The sequence below is a fragment of the Neopelma chrysocephalum genome, unplaced genomic scaffold (assembly GCF_003984885.1).
Source record: "Neopelma chrysocephalum unplaced genomic scaffold, ASM398488v2 Primary Assembly neopelma1_44, whole genome shotgun sequence".
Lineage (NCBI taxonomy): Eukaryota > Metazoa > Chordata > Aves > Passeriformes > Pipridae > Neopelma > Neopelma chrysocephalum.
This window is the reverse complement of record NW_020897703.1, coordinates 13,094,843-13,114,571: the sequence shown is the minus strand read 5'-3', so window position 1 is coordinate 13,114,571 and position 19,729 is coordinate 13,094,843. Positions and strand designations below refer to the sequence as shown.

The following is a 19,729-nucleotide window of genomic DNA, read 5'->3' as shown; positions in this document are numbered from 1 at the left end:
AAGTTCTGGCACTGTACTTTAATCTATTAAGTACAGATTTTAACTGTGCATAATAGTCTCTAAATTGTTGCCTACATGACTTCATTTACAAACATTTCCATTTCCAATCAAGTAATACCAGTCACCTTTCACACTGGCTAGCAAGTAGCACATCAGTCCCAACCAAACTGATGCTCTCTTCCTTCAGAGAGAAGAAGGGATCTTCAAGCAATAAACAGTACCTGAAGTCTAACTCTTCCTCCAATGGCAGAACAGCCCCTAACTCATACCAGCAACATCCTTGGTAATAGTCAGTCTCGCTGTAGCAGCAGCAATCTCAGTTCAGTGTGACAGTCAGCAGCTGCCAGCCCAGCCCTCTCCTGCTCTTCCCTCCCCTGGCTCACAGCAGGCACCAACACACGATCATTTTGGCCTGTCATACATTATTTTAGTTAAAACAAAGTCATCCCTTCCCCCCCAATAATGTCTGCAGTTATGTGAAGACTAAGTGCAACATATGGAAAATAAAAACCTGAATGCTTTAGATTTTGAAAGACAAAATCTTGAGGCTAGACAAGAGTCTAATTTAAAGAGAATTCACTGTTTATAAAACATTCTGCGTGCACAGATGGATTACGTCTACTAATCCAAACAAGTACAAAATTAACATAGGACGTGTTACATAAAGATGAAGAACAAAATCAAGACTATAGAGAGAAATTAAGACATTTAAATTACAATTCAGTAGCATATCTTTGTGACTGTAGCCTTCTTTTCCTGAGTTAGTCTCAGGCAGACAAGCCCAAACAACCCAGTAAGTTACCTCAGGCTACTGTGCTACTGAATTATCACCATCACTGCTTTATTACTGTTACAGTGAAATATTAAACTCATATAAGCAGCATAAGTGACCTCAGGAGCTATAACTATCCACTAATACCCACAGTCATTGACTGTAAGTACAAGAATCACGGCTAGGCTTCGCGAACAAAGATTCGGGAAGGACTCTACCCACATTTGCTGCAAGCGCGCTGGTGGCTAAAAAGGCCAATGCGAGATAGACAAGTCTGGTTGCAAAAGGCAAATAAGTACCAAATACTGCCAAAAAGCATTCAAATGAAAGCTGATTATCCAGTTCATTATCAAATACAGATTCAGCAAATATACTATTTTCATCAGTATTTAAGAGTGATGAGAGGGGAAGAAAAGAGCGAAGGAGGGAATTTGCAAGTCTGAGAACACACATACAGGTATTTACAATCTTTACATCTGTCCTTGTAAGGTGAGATGGCCTAAGGCAGGTGAGGGAGAGGTAACAATCTCTTTGTCACTTCAATTAGTAATTCAGAAACAGCCATTTATAGTTAAGTGAGAAGAAAAAGAGATTATTGAAGTGGTCAGAGTGGCACTAATACTACAATTTAGAAGAGATTTGTCAACAAAACTTAAAGACCACACCATTATCTCTGCACAACCAACAGCCTGAAAGTTTTGTCTCTAATTCAGTAGTTTTGTTTTTATGATCCATGCAGTAACAAGTATGCTTAATGTTGACTTGAGCAGGAAAAGCAAGATAACATGTTATAACAATCCACCTAAACAAACAGCTTTATATCAATGCAGTATGTAAAAAGTGCACAATAATTACAGACAGAAGTAGCTTGTTTGGACCTCAAAATTAAGTGTCAGCATATGGATTTTTCATTAGCGACTGATCAATCTTCTTTTTAATTGTGGGCGTGATCTGGCTCTAAAGCTGAGGCCCAGGTGTTGAACAAATGCAGAGACATACACACTAGTTTGCCCTATGGTTTATGTACACTCACTTTATTCAAGATACCTCTGCAAGTAATTGCAAACTAAAATTAATGACTCACCAGTCCTTATTAAAGTATGTTTTCTGAAAGCACCTTAAATTTTGCTGTTAAAGAAAAAAAAAAATTCCCACACTGAACATACAAAGTAGATTACAGAAACAGTCAACAGCAGGAACCATTGATGGGACAAAATTAATACACTCCTAGAATAATGAAAGAATCAGAACAGACGTAGTGTAAGAATATCCCTGAATACATCAAGTAACAAGTAGCAGAGGCTATTAAAAGGAGAGAAAAGTCACATTTCTGGGCAAAAAAGGCTGCCCATAAATCTTACTGCCAAATGACTGAGGATGAGGATGCAGGGACGTTGACAGGTATTGGCTACCTACAGCATATACAATATTTCAAATGATACAAAATACATGGTGGAAACCTTAGAAATTAGCAACCTCATGACATGTTAGGTATGTCCACTACTGTTCATTTTCCAAATCTCTTCAGAATCCTGGGAGCACCCAGCTTCAAAGAAAAGAACACCAAGCACCAAACGGTGCTGCACAGTGACTAGCAGCTCCCATATTTACCATTCTCATACAACAAAAGTCATACTGGGGGCATGGGAAAGGTAAAATCCAGGTACACACATAATTTCACATTCTAAAACAGATGTTAGTAAAAACTTAAAGATATTACAGTTGTACTAAACTTTTATGAAAACTTTTAGTTCCACAGTACTACTTTAGCTGCTTAACTGAAGAAAAATGTTAAGAATTTGAGTTACCTTGGAGGTTTGTGATACTGGCATAGGAAGTCAAATCTGTCATCTGGCACAGGTACTCGACTCTCATTTGGATCAATAGTACAGAAAGGGAAATTCTCTGCTGCTGCTTGACTCTTAGTTAACACATTGAAAAATGTTGATTTCCTATAAATGAAACACACACATTCTTGAAGAAGTCCAATTTAGAAGCATCTAAAAGGACTGGATAAAAACACATCTTATTCCAACCTGAAAGCAATACTGAGCTTTTCCTTTACTTCAGTGACAGTAACTATTCCCCTGACTCTAGCAGAAGACATTCTTCAATATGTATCTGGAGTGTCCCACTGAAACCCAAGGATGTTTACCTCTCTTCCCCACCCCTTCAAAATTCCCCCGAGTAACTATATTGCACATGCCTATCAGCAAAAAAAAATATAAGTCACAAGCAATGCACAGCCCTACTGACCATTTTTCATTTTCCTCAAGTACAAAGTGAGACACCCATAAGAATGCTTGAAGTTAATTTTTGAACTAGTTTTGCCATGACTCACCAGCTCTTTCCACAAGAGCATTGTTTCTTCAGATTTATTTACATAGTAACACAATTTCAGTATCTAAGCAATAAAAGTTAACAATCAAAAGAGAAAAAAGGGGCACAGAAAGCAAACCACAACAATTAATCAATTACAAGTAACTGCTTGTGCATATGAAAATATAGTTCTACCTGACCAAACCTTTTTCATCCTTGTTAAATATCAGCAGGAGAAGCCTACAAGTGCTCTATCAGGAAAAAAGAGAACACTTTCTCTTAAACCAAGTAGCAGATTACTTTGCTAGCTGGCATTTATTACACCAAAAGAGAGCAATTCTTGAGTTATTGCTCAGAGAACATTCTTTATCAACTCCCAGATCTTCTACCATAAATATTCAAGTTGTTGTGGGTTTTTATTTGTTTGTTGGGTTTTTTTTGTTGCACACAACTTCTCAGCCACTGGGAAGAAAAAAACTGAGCGCTGCCCTGCATATGGCCAACATGCACAAAAGTCACAATTTTCTTTGGAAGTTACACCAAAACATAACTGCAAATGCTATTTATCCCCATTGACATGCTGTACAGTGTTACTCCTAATTATTTCCTTAATGGAGTGCATCTTACCTACACCCTGAAAAATAAAATAAATGATGATGAAAAGACAAGAAAGCAATGCTCATGGCTTCAAGACATGGGACAAAGGCTTTTCCTCTAATTTTTTGAAAATTTAAAGTTCTGAGAATGCAGAAAACTTCTCTTAGTAAATACGATGTATGAATTAATACCAAAAAGTGACACACTTATATTCTCGAAGTAATCAATTCATTATCCTTTTCAAGCATAGCTCCTCTGAGGAGCTATAACAACTACAGCTGAGAATCATGACAGAATCAAGGATTCACCTTCCATCATCTCTCCCAAACTGTCATTTACACATGTTTCATTACAAACTCTGAAGAAGTTTCAAGAAAGGAAGTCCTCTTCACTGTTAATGACACTTAGGAATAATTAATCCATTCCTGTGCACATCATCCCCAAACATAAAAGAAACTTGCATGTATTTGCATGAAAACATACATTACACACACACAACAGTGGAAGCAAGGAAGTGCAAAACACATAGTGTTTTATAAAAGTCAGCAATTGCTAAGACTTGTCCTTTCTCTGAATCCTTGACTATTATCTTGTCCAGACTTGTGCATACCTGTCTTTCGCTACCTGTTTTACGTGGCTCCACCTGTAAGCAGTTCCAGCTAAAGATGGAAGTCTATCACCGAACAGTAAGACTCGGACCGTGTCCCTCAGCTCGTATCCCCACCCGACTTCACCCAGAGACCGCGTCAGGTCGCTCTGCCCGGAGAGGGGCAAACCCGGGACCCCGCTGCCCGCTCCCTGCCACCACCTACCCCACGTTCGGCAGCCCGACGATTCCGATCTTCAGGGACGTCCCGAACCGTCCGATGATCGGGTGCGACTTGACCCCATCGCCTCCCTTCTTCGGGGGCATCTGAAAGCACAGAGCAAGGCACGCTGAGCTCCCGCGACACCCTCGCGCACCCTCCCCGCCCTGTCCCCTCCCGGCGCGGCGGCCCAGCCAGGGCCTCCGCCTCCAGAAGGCCGCGCAGAGACGCCCGCGTCGCGGTGCCGGGCGGGGGCGCGGCAGTGCCGGGGGTCCCGGCGGCGGTGCCGGGGCGGGGCGGGCGGTCCCGCTCACCTCGGCCCGGCCCGGCCCCGCGCGCAGCAAAGGCGTCCGTGGACCCTCGCACGCGGACACGCCGGCGGAAGGGGCGGTGCCGCGCGCGGCCATTGGCCGGGAGCGGCGCGAGGGGAAAGGTCGCGCCGGGGGCGGCGCCGAGGGAGCGCTCCCGTCCCGCCCCCTGCGGCCCCCGCGCCGCGCCCGCGCCCGCCCGGCCTCCTCGGGGCCGCCCGTGCGGAAATAGGAATGAGCAGGGAAGCGCTGAGGCACAAAGAGTAATGCTCTTGGCTGCAAGCAGGGACGCGGGCACAAATCGCAGAATCAGTGAGGTTGCAAAAGACCTCTGAGATCATCGAGTCCAACCTATGGCCGAACACCACGTTGTCAACCAGACCATGGCATTCTGTGTCATGTTTAGCCTTTCCTTAAACACCTAGAGGGACGGTGATTCCACCACCTTGGGCAGCCCATTCCGATGTCTAATCACCCTTTCTGTGAAGAAGTTTGTCCTAATGTCCAACCTAAATCCTGGTGCAGCTGAAGGCTATATCCTCTTGGCACCAGTTCCCTGCGAGAAGAGACCGACCCCCACCTGGCTACAACTTTCTTTAATGTACTTGTAAAAAGCTGTAAGGTCACCCCTGAGCTTCCTCTTCTGTAGATTAGTGTCCTGGTCTTCTGTTTCCCAACCTAACAATCCTGCACCAGAGCAGGAAGCACTGGAAAGGTGAAATACCCAGTGCCCAGAGAAGTGCCCTAGGCATCCATATGCTTTTGGGATTCAAAAGAGTGCTGGTAGCTGGGCCCACCACTAGATTTTTGTTCATGCTTATCTAGATATTTATAAAGATGGTCAAGACCATTATAAACACGTTGGGATTTATTTATAACAATTTACATGGCAAATTAATAAAATAATCTAGGAATAAAATAGAGATTTCATTAAGAAAAGATGAAACATTTAGAATCTATAAAAATTAATTTTGGAACGTTACAGAAGTGAGACTGGGACTCTTAAAAAAACCTAGACATTTTCTTTAACTCAGGCTCTGTCTCTCTGAACCATTAAAGACAGGCACCATCAAGTGTTGCCTGCTAAGAAAATTGAAGGAGAGAAGACAGTAAAAACTGTTCTTATAGCATGTCCTATTTTAAGTCCATAAGATAAAATTCTCAAAACTTGAAAAACACCAGAGTGAAGGAGTCAAGGTGAGAGCATCATCAGATTATATATCATCTCTATCACAATAAAAGGAATGTAATCTTGAGCATTTATTTAAATCCTTTTTTCTTTTTCTTTCTTTTTTTTTTAAGAAAGGACACTTTTACTAACCCTAATTTGATATTATACATAAAAATGGCTATTACAACTTTTTTATTCAGTGACATGAAATTTTTGCAATAATGTTGAGGAAGAGAACGCTGTGTCTGTTAGCATAGTATTAATACTATTAGTACAGTGATAATAACAATCAGTTCTTGCTGATAATGTGCTTATGTGGTCTTTCTACTGTCTTAAGATCTATCACTACACATTTCAGAGGAGAAAAAAAGAATATCAACCATCTAATTCAGATTAATATACACTTACTTCACTGTTGAATAAAGCTAATGTATTACTACACCAAACATTCAGAAATATTGAAATTAACAAAAAATTATTTATAAATAAATGCAGAGCAGCTCCTGCATCCTTCACATCACTAAATTACAAACTTCAGTAATCAAATTTAGTTTCCTTTTCAGGAATGGAATAAACACATCTTAATTTTCCACCCCTCTGAAGTTCAAGACACTTTTATCCATACTTGTCCTGAAAGTAGGGTTATGCAAGACTGTTTCACAGCAACAGTAAGGGGATGGATTAGCTCTATTAATAAGAACACCGTCTGAAAGACTATTTTTGGGGAGCTTTTCTGTTTATTAAATTTTTTAATCATCCTAACATTTTGTCAGACAATGTTGTTGTCCAATCTAGGCATGATAGCTCTCAGAAGATAAACTTTTTGACTGTCTTCTTAAAATAAAAATATTTAACTCTGCTGAATATTTTTGTGTGACTGTAAAGCTGGTATTTATCTGGCAGCCGATCAAGTCTAACTTTTTTTGCTTACCAGTTCATAAGCACAATACAAACACAAACAGTTCAATACATTAAGAAGTCTGTGTGTGTGTATAGACAAATAATAGAGCCCACAATAGGTACAATTCTGATTTTAGCTTTTGGGGAAAACAGCTGAACTCTGGAAGAGAAACAAAATTAGGATCCTGACTGCTTTTATTGCTGTACTTCAATAAGACTACATATGGTACCAAAGTCAATGCTGTGTGTGCAAAAATTTGCAAGTTTGAATATAAATTTTTAATTTATGCTCTTCATACAACATACTGTAATAATGCCCACCCCTCCTGCCCTCCCTCCAGTCTCTACATCCAGTTACTGTTAGCATGGCCACTTCACTAAATACAGATACAGGACTTCAAAGCATTTGATTCCTTCAGGTAGAAATCGACTCTTGGCAATGTAACACTTCATCTTACATGCTTTTGATTTTGAGTTGCTTTTAAAGTCAAGGTTTGCCTTACTTGGGTGAATGTTTCTTTCCAAATCTGTCATAATGGTGAAGACCTCACTTTAAACTGGCATACATAGTTTAAACCATAATAACCTTGACCATATTACATTTAAAATGTGTTTTATAAGCTTAATGGGGAAAAAAAACCCCAACATCTAGAGAGCAATCATCTCAATGTCAACTCTCCAACACAGAAGTACTGCACAAATACAGCTTATTGTACAGCTGGAACATGTGCAGAAGTCAAAGAGCCCTGGAGCAACTCTACCTGATTAAAAATAATGTTTAAGGGACAGTAATAAAACAAACACTTTGTTGTTTCTGCCACCAACATACTCTTTGCTTTTTGCTGCCCAGAACATATATTTACAGCAGAGTCACTGTTAACTGCAAAAATAAGTGGTTTTGTAGAACTGAAAGAATAAAGACAGAGCCCCTGATCCTTGCTGTGACCAGGCAATGTTCAGTGCAACCCAGGGGGTGAGAAAAACAGAGCTGCTTTTGCACACCACCACTCTGAATTACCTGGGTCTCTGCCACTTGGAGGGCACTGGATGACTCCCAGTAATAAATACACTCAGTGCTAAAAAGAAACAGTATTCAAGGGCAGGTCTAAACTAAATGGTGTTCATCGAGTTCTGTGAAGTTTAAAGGTAGTCATCACCCAGGTGAACTGTGCTCGAATACAATACTTTTAACTGTGAATTCAGGCAGTTTCATAGAGAATTTAACCTTATTCCATTCTTTATACACTTAAATTCATACTTTGCATTTTATATTTAGTTATTTTCATGCTTTGGTATTCTGATAACTGTCCTTATTTTAAGACCCGTAACAGATAGTTAATGATGTTAGTGCTGCCCCAAAATTGGCCAGGATTGCTGTGGTGGCATAAAGCATCTCTCACCCCTTTCTGCAATATCCCAGACTTTGTCAGTCTAGAAGCATATAGTGCAGAACAGTCTGATCTGCCACATATTATTAATATTTCTAGATCATGAGTCTGGAAATATCAGCTGAATTTCGTAACTTTAATGTGGACAATGTCACTAACAGACATAACGCATACTGAGAAGTTCATAGTGAGAACATTGAAAGAGATTAGCTCATAGGAAGAGAGAGAAAGCCAAGAAGAGAGAGGTTCTATAGTAGGAGAAATAACCTGTGAATTAATGAAATTTTAGTTCAAAAGATACAGGTCTACTTTGAACATTTCAGTAGCTTAGCAAAATGAGAGTCCCAATATAAAACAAAAATATTTTTATGATTAATACTAATAAAAACAGAGAAAAACCCCTTAAATTGGGACTAATCATGAGGTGAGCAATACTAGGCTTTTTCCAGGCTTCCAGGCAGCTAGGACCATTCTAGCATGACCATTTTTTTCTACAAATTAAACCATAAGACATGAAAGAACTGTTAAAAGAAAATAAATGGTGTAGACTAAGAAAAAGGGTTAGATTTCATTTTATTTAGTGCTGTGAATGATAGCACTTAATTGTGGATTAATCAGGATGCTTGATAGTTGAACAACTAAGTCTGAGAAAGGCACATAAGTATTAAATACTTCTTGTGCCTTGAAGGTTATTACTGAACATGGAAGAAGATCCTCTAATCTATAAATAAGGAGAGTTCTGTCTCTGAATTTGGGCTATACCTGTATACCTGTTAGCAAAAACAAAAATCAAGCCAAAAAGAACCCACCATAGCCCACCCCGCAAGAATGCTGACTAGGAATAAACCCACTGAAAGACTTACTCTTGAATCTGTTTTCTATAATCTTAGGGCATGTTCAGCAGCCTGGGAGATACCTGCAAGAAAGAAACCTTAGGGAAAATAAACTTTTCCATAATTCACTCTAACCTCTACCATTTTGTGCGAGGTGCAAGTTTGAAGTTACAACTTACAAAGCTAAAATAACATAATATTTGGCATTTAGTCTAGATTATTGACTGGTTGCAGTCAAATGTCTACTCAAGAATAGCAGACTCTTGCTAGCTTTCAAAGACATTTCATCTTTCTCTTCTAGGGCACAACAATGTTTGTAACATTTTTAGGATAGATACAATGACTTCATATATTGAACACAGTAGAAAAATGTATTGAGAGATCTGGATAATTGAACTCAAAAACGTCATCTCAGGAAAAAGACCATAAACCTCATTCTGGGCCTAATGCAGGTTGAGCAGTTATATTCTAGCCTGATAAGATACATTCTATTTTGATGGAAGAACAAGATGAGCTTCTTAATATACTACATAAGTGATAACTATATGTTTTATATATTACCTATGTGCAAAATGACTGTAAAATGAAAACCAAACAAAATATTGAACTACGTCATGCAGCAATTCTGGAAGTGTTTTAAATTTTATCTATATTGTATTTATTTTACTTTATAACTTCAGGTTGTAATGTATTTTAAAACATGAAGAGTTCAGACAAAACTCAATAATATTCATGTACATTTCTAGCAGTTGAGAAAAAGAGTTACTCATGGGAAATGGTTAGGACACCATTTGCAAAATAGCGAAGAATTTTTTACACTCTGGAAAATCTGCAACCTTTACCAGGTCATCCAAAGTTCTCACAAAAATTGCATATATGGCTGGATGTGGAGCCTGGTGCAGTACACAGAAAGGGGCTGTGACATGTCCTCTGGGGTTATTCATTAAAGCCCCAAAGCGCTCACACCTGTGCATGTAGAAAGGTGGTAACAGGGATACAGACTACACCTTCAAGATGGGATTGCACATGAAAATTTCAAGAGTTTACAACAGCAATCAGCTAGTTTTCCTTCTGAAGGTATGTTGTTTAGGATGAGCAGATGGGTGTATACCGCAGTCCAATTCAGAAACGCTGTGGTAGCACCACACCCCTAGAGAAGGCAGGATGACAGTTTCTGTTCTACATTAGGATTACAGTGACCTCTGTAAATACAATGGAGATTTATTTTGTAGAAGGCTTCAGTTTACACATAAATACTACTAGCATACTGCTGATATTGCATTCTTGTGGTTATAATAAGAATTCAATCATTTCTTCCTTGTAACTCAGCTACTATATTATAAAAATCCAATAAAAAATTCAATTTAAAACTTGGATCACATATACATTATTTTTCTTTAATTTCATGGTAGCATTCTTATTTATAAGAAAAAGTCACAATGCAATTATGCCTCACTTGTGCATTCAGGAGAGGACCTCTTTGCTGCTTTGTAACTTCGTAATTCTCTATTCAGAAGAGCTTAGAAGCTCAGCAAAGCTTCACTCAACAGCAATGTTTTTCCCATAATTTACTTACAAAGTTGTTCATAACTTTCTATTCTCGACTGTGCAGTACACTCATCTGTAAATGTGGGATTTGACATTTTGTAACTTAGGAAACAACTTGTAAATGAACACTGTTGGTGGTGCCAGCATAAACCAAGAGTCCACGGCCATTGCAGAGACCCTGGCAGTCATCTCTACGGGTACCTCGTCATAGTTGTTGCCAGATGATGGTGGGTGCAAGACAACTGTTCAGGTACCAGTGCAGATGATATAAACCTACTAGGAGTCAAATTCCCATTGTATCCCATGCCCTGTTTTCCTAAAGGAGAATTACATTCATGTCAGTAACAGGAAGAGATCACTGTCCTGCCTTGCTAGTTGCTGGGCTGGAGGATGCACACAGCAGGACAAAACCGTGCATGCTCTGCAGAGGAATTATGGAAAGACAATGAAATCCTATTACCAAACACTGAGAAGTTACTTATCAAGTGGTAAAGATTACTATGACCATGTTAAGAAATAAAACACAATCATAGAAATTCTGTTGTCTCACAACCCTAATATTTTTGTGGGTACAACCAAAGTTTGACTTAACAGCATGAATGCTTGGATACAGATTTCACTAACAAGGATTTCAAAACCCAAATAAATTCTGCAGAGGGATTTTCAGCCAGAGTTTAACTACTGGTTGCCACTATGTAAAATTCCTGTCCCGCTGAAGAAACACAAAAGCGTGGCCTATTGCAAATAACTATTTTTCTGCCAAATCTAATCTACATCTTTTTATACACTTATGCCAATATTTTATATCCCAGTCTCCCTTTTAAACCAAAGCTTTGGCTTACAAAGTATTTTTATTCCTCTCAATAGCTTTACTTAGATCCTCACATCTTTACTACAAGTTAAAAGAAAGGTTAGTGCATTTGCAGCAAGTGCATTGAGAACCCTGAAGTGGAGAAGAACTACTGCTGACCAGCTGAGGGAAGGCACTGAAATAACATCAGTGACCTGCTATGAGAAGAAAGACACGTGGCCATTCTCATGTCAGATGAAAAAACCTTTAATAGTTTAATTTTTTACGTAAGTGAAGCAGATTGATTGTATCTCTTTCTTTGTGACACCGAAATTTTGCTTGTCACAATGAACTTTCACAGGGAAGAGCAGTCTTTATTGGAAAAGGTACTCACTCGCTCTGCTTTCTCAGTAAGGGAGGTCTTAGGACATTTGCCATGCCAGTTACAATTCCAGAAAGCCTGACAACATCATCTGAGAAATTACATATTTGTGTTGGGTTTTTTTAGAAGTCAGGTTCTTAAAGTGTGACACCTTGTTTCTAACCATGGGTTATCTGACAAGAAGTGAATCCAGTTGTCAAAAATTTTTAATGTCAAGAATATGAGAATCTCTGAAAGGTCCATAGCCTGTAGTCATGTCTGTCTAATGCAAGTGGGTAGCTTAAGTAATTTGGGAAGAAAAGTTTATTTCCTGACTGCACAGAGCTCTGACTGCCAACTTATAGATAATATGTATTCTTTTTTCACTTCAAGGTGGGCAATATTATTTCTTTGCACATTATATGAACCTTTGCACATTATATGACTCTTTTTTAAACTGCTTAAAATAAAAAGAGTCAAAGATGAGTACCTGAAGTTATACAAGATCCCTTTAAGATATTTGTAGAACATTGGACATGAAAAAATACTCTTCTCCTCTTACTTTCCTGAGTATCTCATCTATGATCCATTCTTTTATAATAAATGTACATGCCGATAAATATTAAAAAAGAACTATATAAATATTAATTATGTTGTGATTGTTTATCAATTTTTTTCCATAATAACATCTTTTGTGTATATTCTGATCATTTTTGGGAAGGTCTTTTGATCTAATCTCCATCCTATTTAAAAGAAAATGCTTTGTGTGCCATTTTATACTCATGGTCGTTTGGAGTTCTATTTCAGCTTCATTAATATTGATGGAACTTGTCTCTGCACTCATTCTCAGCAGATTCTTTGAAATTAATCTTCAGCATTTACTGTGATTTGTTTCTGTTTTCTGCTTCATCCCTGATTCCAGCTCTTCTCTAGTTAATTTTGTTTTCTTTATTTTTATCCACTTGCTATGACGGGTCTACTACTTGTGGCACTGTGGTGTGTCGGTCCTTTATGGGATCCCTGTTTTGTCTCTGCCTTTCATTGTGATTTTCCATCATTATGGGCCTCTTGAATAAAAATGTAGCCCTTGTTTCTGGCAAAGTCCATGTTCCTTTTCTTTCTGTGTGATTTTCCATCATTACTGTTCTTAAATTTCTTGAATAATGATACATACTATGAACAAATGGATGAAGCAGTAATGGCTTCATCAGTGTTTTCTAAAATATATCTGCAGCTTTTGGAGCATACAGTGCTACAGCAGAGTCTGTGGCATGTTTGTAAAAGCTTGATTTTTAAAGTGTATTTTGCAGGCTATTGATGACTATGCTGCTCTGCATTAATAATTTGCTTTCTTTCTAACATTATCTACTTCTCAGAATAGCAGTTCCAAAAAGATATTGAAATTGAGGAATAAGTATTAGCACTGCACATATTTGTATAAAATGGTGAGAACATAATCACTTTGTGATGTTTACAGCAATACCACTATGTTATGGAACTAACAGGATTCTTGTTAGGCCTTTTACATGCAGGATGTATGAATAGATTTCAGAACCCTTATTAAAACAAGTCAACATTTTAATTTGAAGCAGCATATCATAATAAACAAGTAATCAGAATAAATGTTTTAAAAATCTATCTGCAAAAATGTGATAAATGAAAAGTTGTACTTCAGTACTAATTAGTTACATTTGAGTTGTGTCAAATACATGATGGAAACCAAAACCGTGGAAACATTTAAAGTTAAAATCTCAAGGAATAACATCAGTTCACCAGTTTGAACAATGGAAATCTTAAATATGCCATAATATAAGTTGGGGTAAAAATAGGGATCAAAATATGTTAAAATATTTCCTACCTTACTTGATAGAAGTGACCCAGTAACTTAGTCCACAAAGTGCTTCAGTAGTTGTAAAGGGGGAAAAAAGTTAATTAAAAAATACTAACCAAGTATGTCAACGACTTCAGCGTTAACATTTTTTTTAACATACTCTGTTAAATTATAGTCATTAATGTTTCATTCTGAAGGACAGATGGAAAGCCTAAAGGTCTTAAAGATCTGGAGCAGCTTGCAGAAGTAAACCTGTGTTTCAAAAAACATTTATAATGACATTTACAATTGGCTACAGTCTTTCCCACCAAAATAAATGGGTCTTGTGGTTTGAATTAGAGAAAACCTGGTTCGTTTGTGTCCTGTTTTTTTCCATTTGAATTACAAGTAGACAAATTCCTTAAAGTTCTCTAAGGATGTGAAATGTGCCAGTTAGTGCTCCAGCTCTCTGCCCAGGGGCTGGAGACATTGCTCCCTTCACACCAGGGCAGTTGGTGTGCAGGTGAGACACCCACAAAAGTCCACTCACGCACACAGCATGGCAGCAAGGCCAGTGGGAACAGCCTCCCCACAATATCTGAGCAAAAAGAGCAAAGCAGGTTTGGCAATGGTAACCAGGATTAGCCAGAAGTCCATTAATTGCTAGAAAAGTCAGTAGTGACAAAACATGTCTGTGGTCAAGCTAGCTAGCCAAGTAAAAAGAGATTGGATCACATGATCGTCAACAAAGGTCACAGAACTAGGGGCAGGCACACCTACAACCTCACACCTCAGTGTAAACATAGCTCTCAAGCACAGAAAACAAGCTCCCAGTGAGACACTCTCTCACAGGTCGATTCACAGCATTTGATCCCAGGTGACAGTCCTGCCCTGAGCACAGGCAGCCAAGGTCTTGGGCAAGTGAGAAAAGGTTGTCAGGCTTTTACACTTCACTCAGGGTCCTGACCCAAGCAGCTTTCAGTAATTGATGCTCCTTATCTTGGTACCTTGATTTAGCCTGAAACATACAGCTGAGAATGCTTTTATATCCAATTCAGTTAATCTTCCAAAGAATCAATGACTGTTTGATAATGTTTTTATTAATGATTTCTTCTTACTACATTCCCTTACAGTGTGAGCTTGGTGCCTCAGTGACAGCTATTTTAGCTGCACTGCTGGTTCAGTGAAAAGCCTTGGGAAGATCGCTAATTTATGATATGTATCTGCCAAATTATGATCCCACTCCAATTTTCTTCCCTCACAGTGTTTTGTAGATTGGAATGCGGAGGTAGGTGGCCAAGTTTGAATAACTGTGTTATGTTAGTTCGGTAACAATGAACTGTCATTATTTTTGGCTAATGCTAAAGTGTAACTGGTGTATGGCCTGACAAACACATCTGAAACATTAACAGACTCTGCAAAAGAAATCTCCAGTCAATTACAGGGCTGTGTCCAACCATTCTAATGAGAAGATGAGATTGGTTTGCAGCACAAACTGGGAGAAGACTTAATAGAATCAGTCAGTTTTAGTGATATCTCTGCTTCAATAATCAATTTATGTCAATTTATACCAAATTTTTTTAAGTAGATGGTTGAGAACAATATTACTATTTTTTTAACTTCCAGGTAAAGGTATTTTTTTTCATTTTATCTGGGGTAAGTTATAAAGTCATTTCTCAAATGGAAGTTTCAGTTCATCATTAAATAATAACTTGAATGACTGCTCCTCTTTTCTTAACTCTTAGATTAGAAACATACCTGCACATTCTGAATCTGCAAGTTCCAGTCCTAATCATTCTTTGTTTCAGAGCACTACTGGCAAAAGTAGTATGTGGCTACTGTCCCTATCAACCTCAATACATATTACAGGAAAAAAAAGAGTTATAAAAGGTTTTAATGTATCCAAGTTGTTTTCCCTGATTCAGCAGACTCATGATGTTCTTAATTTTGTTATGCAAAGAGCCAGGCTATGTCTTGTTTTCAAACCAAAACAATAATTAAAATACACAGAAAATAAAAATATTCACAGTATAATAAAATTCACTTTAGAATAAAATTTGGAGCTCCTATGTTCATGCCTTGTTTCACTGGATAAAAATCCAGATGACTTCACATCAAGATAAAGTTAACCCTTTTCACAGCAATTATCTGTGATACTTTTCATGTTGGCTAATATTTTCTGCATGACCTAAGCGGAAACATGGGCTACTTTTAAAGGCATACAACAATCAAGGAAGATTCTGAGTCATTGAAAGTCCACCCAACACAAGCTCCAATACACTTACCGACTCACATTTCCTTGTAGGAAACCAGTAATGATATTCTGCCTATATCTTCTGCATATTTTTGAGTTGTTCCCTTGTGGCAACATGGGAAATATCCTATCAGTTCACTTTCAATCTCACAGGTCATATATTCAGGGGAATTAGCAATAGCAGCAACAACATTTGCAAACTCATGTTATCTGCAAGGCAGGGTAAGAACTCCTATTGATTCAGGCCAAAGGTGATCTCAAGTCCCTCCTGTTATTTCTTCTGTTATTTCTGGGGGTCTTTTTGTTCAGTACTTGGTGCATCAATGAAATTAGATGAGACTGAAATACCATTTGCCTCAGGATTCTTTTGAGCTTAAGATTCCCACTTCTCTGGAGAGGTGTACTGTGAAGCACAAAATGCCTAAGAACAGCATTCAGTCAGGAAAGAGATGATGGTCACTAGCGCCAATATTCACCTCACTGCTGCAATAACTTGAGGGCATAGATGACCTCCACAGCATTGAAGCTGAAGTTATGAAGCTCAACAACTGTGCTAGCCACAAAAATACCTTTAATAGCCAGATTTAGTAAAGCACTTGTTAAAAAGAACACATTGTCTGTATAGATCGTATACAAATCCCAGCCACCTCCCCAGTCTGTACCTGGAAGTATGAACAGAGCAGCCACTTCCCAAAGCTAGGGGAGAAATAAGGCAATTAAAAACGTGAACCAGCCACTTATCTAGCCTTGTTACACTTAGCACCTGCTTGAATGCCTTCTGCCCAGCTGAGCAACATCAAGCCGTCTTAGAAATACCCAAGCAGGGGCTTTTGGGGAACAGACAAAGCTCAAGTGGTCTCTGGCCTAGAAAAGAAAATCTAGAAAGTTTCTCAAGTGTTTCAGGAAACTACAAAATTAGTGAAAACCATTAATTGCACAAGTGATGTTCTGTGGATGAACTCAGTTTCTCAGAAAATTTCCCCAGATTCCTTTAGAAATAATCCAAAGGTCCGAGCAGCCTGTGAATCACAAACACTGCCTGAGAGATGCTACGTCCAAGAGTATGCCATCAACAAATGCAATCATTATATTTACAAAATAAATTATTTTCTGCTTGGACTTTTTTCTTACTTCAGAGATCAATTTCATATCAATATTATCTAGTACACAACACAGTATTATATGCAATGCACTAAGATAGTTTATAAAATAATTTCTAAAGTAGTTTTGCGTCTTTTCTTAAGGTCAAATAAATATATATGCAGTCAATGTACAACCATCATAGAACTTGAAAATTGCCCAAAGTTGTGACTTCAACTCGAAAATAGTAAGAACAAGTAGCATTTTGAAGGAGGGAAGAAAGATAAACTGATTAGTTAATTTTTTTATTTTTTGCATCTCTCAGGAGAGCTGATAACTCCTCTTTAAAAATGTCAGCCTTCAATAAATTTACAAATATGCCTGGCTGCAGGTACAAGTGGGATGCAGAAGCTGCAGGATACTGAAGCCACTCCCATAACATTTAAGTGAGGGTGTACATCAAACCAGGAGATTTATAGTAATCCCCTGCTATTAGACACACTTTTCTTGAAAGTGTGAGTTCCCCTATTAGCTGCTCAGCAGGGGACTCCATTTACCCTGCAAGTGGTCTGAGGCATGCAAAATGTTTAAATTTTGAGAGAACCACAAACAGCAATGTTTCCAGAGTACAAAACATGACCTATTTTTTAATTGCTCATAAAACAAGACACGTCCAAAGTGACATGGATACAAATAGCTTAACTTTAACCTGCCTAGAGCCAGCTCTGTAACTCACACACCGTGAGTTGTTGTGAAGCCTCCTCAGTTAAATCAACAATCAGTCAGGTGAAAAAATGATGCTGCAGTAACTCACAGACTAGCCTTTCTGAAAAGATGAAACTATAACAACAAGGCCACCTCAGACTTGACAAAGAGGTCACTAGTAAAAAGCATTTTGTCAGCAACTTCAGCACTGCAGTTTCAAATTTCTGGAATTGCTGGAGACTGCAAGAGTTAAGCCCCTTTGAAAATACTTGATATTTTAATATTTTGAGATTTTTCCTTCTTTCCCCCTTTTTCAGTATGTACCTTTCAGCATTACTGACTGAAGAAATATCAGCCTACTTAGCTCTGAAATTTGAAATCGCAGTAGACTGTGAGCTGTGGTAGGTATGTGCATCTAGAGATTGGAAATTCACCCAGGGAAACCAGCTGGAAAAAAAATCTCCTGATTTAAAAAACCCTGAATACTTTTTCTCGTGGATATGGACTAAAATATATTTGTGCCTCAAGAAGCTTGAGAGACTTTTGTTTAGCTGATATTAAAGATGGTAATCTACAGTCTCAAAAACCTAAATCACAAAAATTTCTCACATTTCTGCTTATAAAAACATTCTTTTAAAATCTTTACTAAATTAGCTCTGTGGTGGGGTGAATGAACATTAAAGAAGAAGTTCTGTAATTGATTCTGAAGCTAGATTCCAGTGAATAGATAGTAATTTGGTTAGGTATCAAAACATTTGATTATAAGGCTTTTATTCATTATTTACATTTTGGTTTTGTAACATTTAGCTTCAACTCCTTTGAAATAGATTAAACAATGACTATTTTTAGTGTTTATTCCAACAACTGCAAAATAATCCTTCAGATTTACTAATACCAATCCACAATTAAACAATTTGCAAATGCAGGCTATATACAATTAGTAGGGCTTGCTGAATGAGCTCTTTTCTTCACGTTTTTAAGATTCATGTCTACTTTGATGTGAAGACAGAATAATTTTAGTTTCAATGTCCGTTTTAGATAGTGCACTGCTGAAAGCATATTCGTACTTCAACCACATCCCATCACTAACGGAGAACTGGACATAGAAGTATTTTCTTCAGACTGATAGATCAAATCTGAAACTGCTCAGAAATGCAGGTTATGAATTTTTTTCATTGTACACAACTCTGTGGCTACATACTACTTTCAACAATTATAAACAACCAAAAAACAATGTTGACGTTGGTAAGAATTACAGGTACACCTCATCTTCTGACAGTGTTATGTCTGGACAATTATAGCATTGCATTGGCATGTTAAATGGCAACTTACATATTCACATATTAATGTATTCACATCAAGTAGTTCATTAGTTTTCATTTTGCTTCTGTCATTAATTTTTTTTTTAAATCAATGCTTTTGGCTTTTTTCTTTTGCTCTTTGGCTTATCCCAAAATAGAAATCAAAGTTACAAGTTTTTTCTGCTCTGGAATTTAAAAGATAGATATGCAAATGAGGTATAGATGTATAATGCTAGAGTTGGGTAGGTCTTTTCTCCTTTTCATTTAATAAAATAAATACTTGTATGCAAACATCAGATCTCACCCTAGAGCTAATATATACAGCTAATATATAATTACTATGGGATCAGATATGATCCTAATCTAGTAGTAATTAGAGTATAAATGAGGTGGGATTTTTAAATGAACCCTTTCAGTGTAGGCCAGTACAATGTCTCTTAATGTTAGTTCAAGTCCTGTCATTGGAAAGCCTCTAAATACAGTAGTATTTTGCTTCCTTAGACAGAGTAAAACCTCTTTTGGCAGAGTACTCTTTCATGAGTAAAGTTTCAACATTTGAGAAGATTATGAAACTATGTAGGAGTTTAACTAGAGTCAAAGGTTCTGAGGCCGTATGAGTGATTTCAGTGTGAGCATTGCTTTTCAAGACAGTTAGTTACACTCAACAAGCTTCCCTGAGTTACCTTAGTATTATTCATATATTACTGCATTAATAAATTTGGCTAATATTCCCAAACTGTTCTCTGCTGAGAAGTCAATGTTAACCAAATCCAGGGTTCTGCAGAG

The 19,729-nt window shown here is 37.9% G+C and overlaps 1 protein-coding gene across 2 annotated transcripts in view; it reads right to left on the bottom strand.

Moving 5' to 3' along the window:
- The window catches only part of OLA1 (Obg like ATPase 1), a 118,678-nt gene that overhangs the window by 93,807 nt on the left and 5,142 nt on the right, over positions 1-19,729 (bottom strand). Inside the window, exons 1-3 of one of the 2 annotated variants that reach the window (XM_027678527.1) lie at positions 4,809-4,893; positions 4,501-4,601; positions 2,581-2,724 (exon numbers count right to left, since the gene is read on the bottom strand). In XM_027678527.1, coding sequence (XP_027534328.1) covers positions 2,581-2,724; positions 4,501-4,601 — 245 coding nt within the window. In that variant the 5' untranslated portion in view covers positions 4,809-4,893. Of the gene's footprint in view, positions 1-2,580; positions 2,725-4,500; positions 4,602-4,808; positions 4,894-19,729 lie in introns of those variants that run through there. The other variant, XM_027678528.1, reaches the window with a different exon arrangement.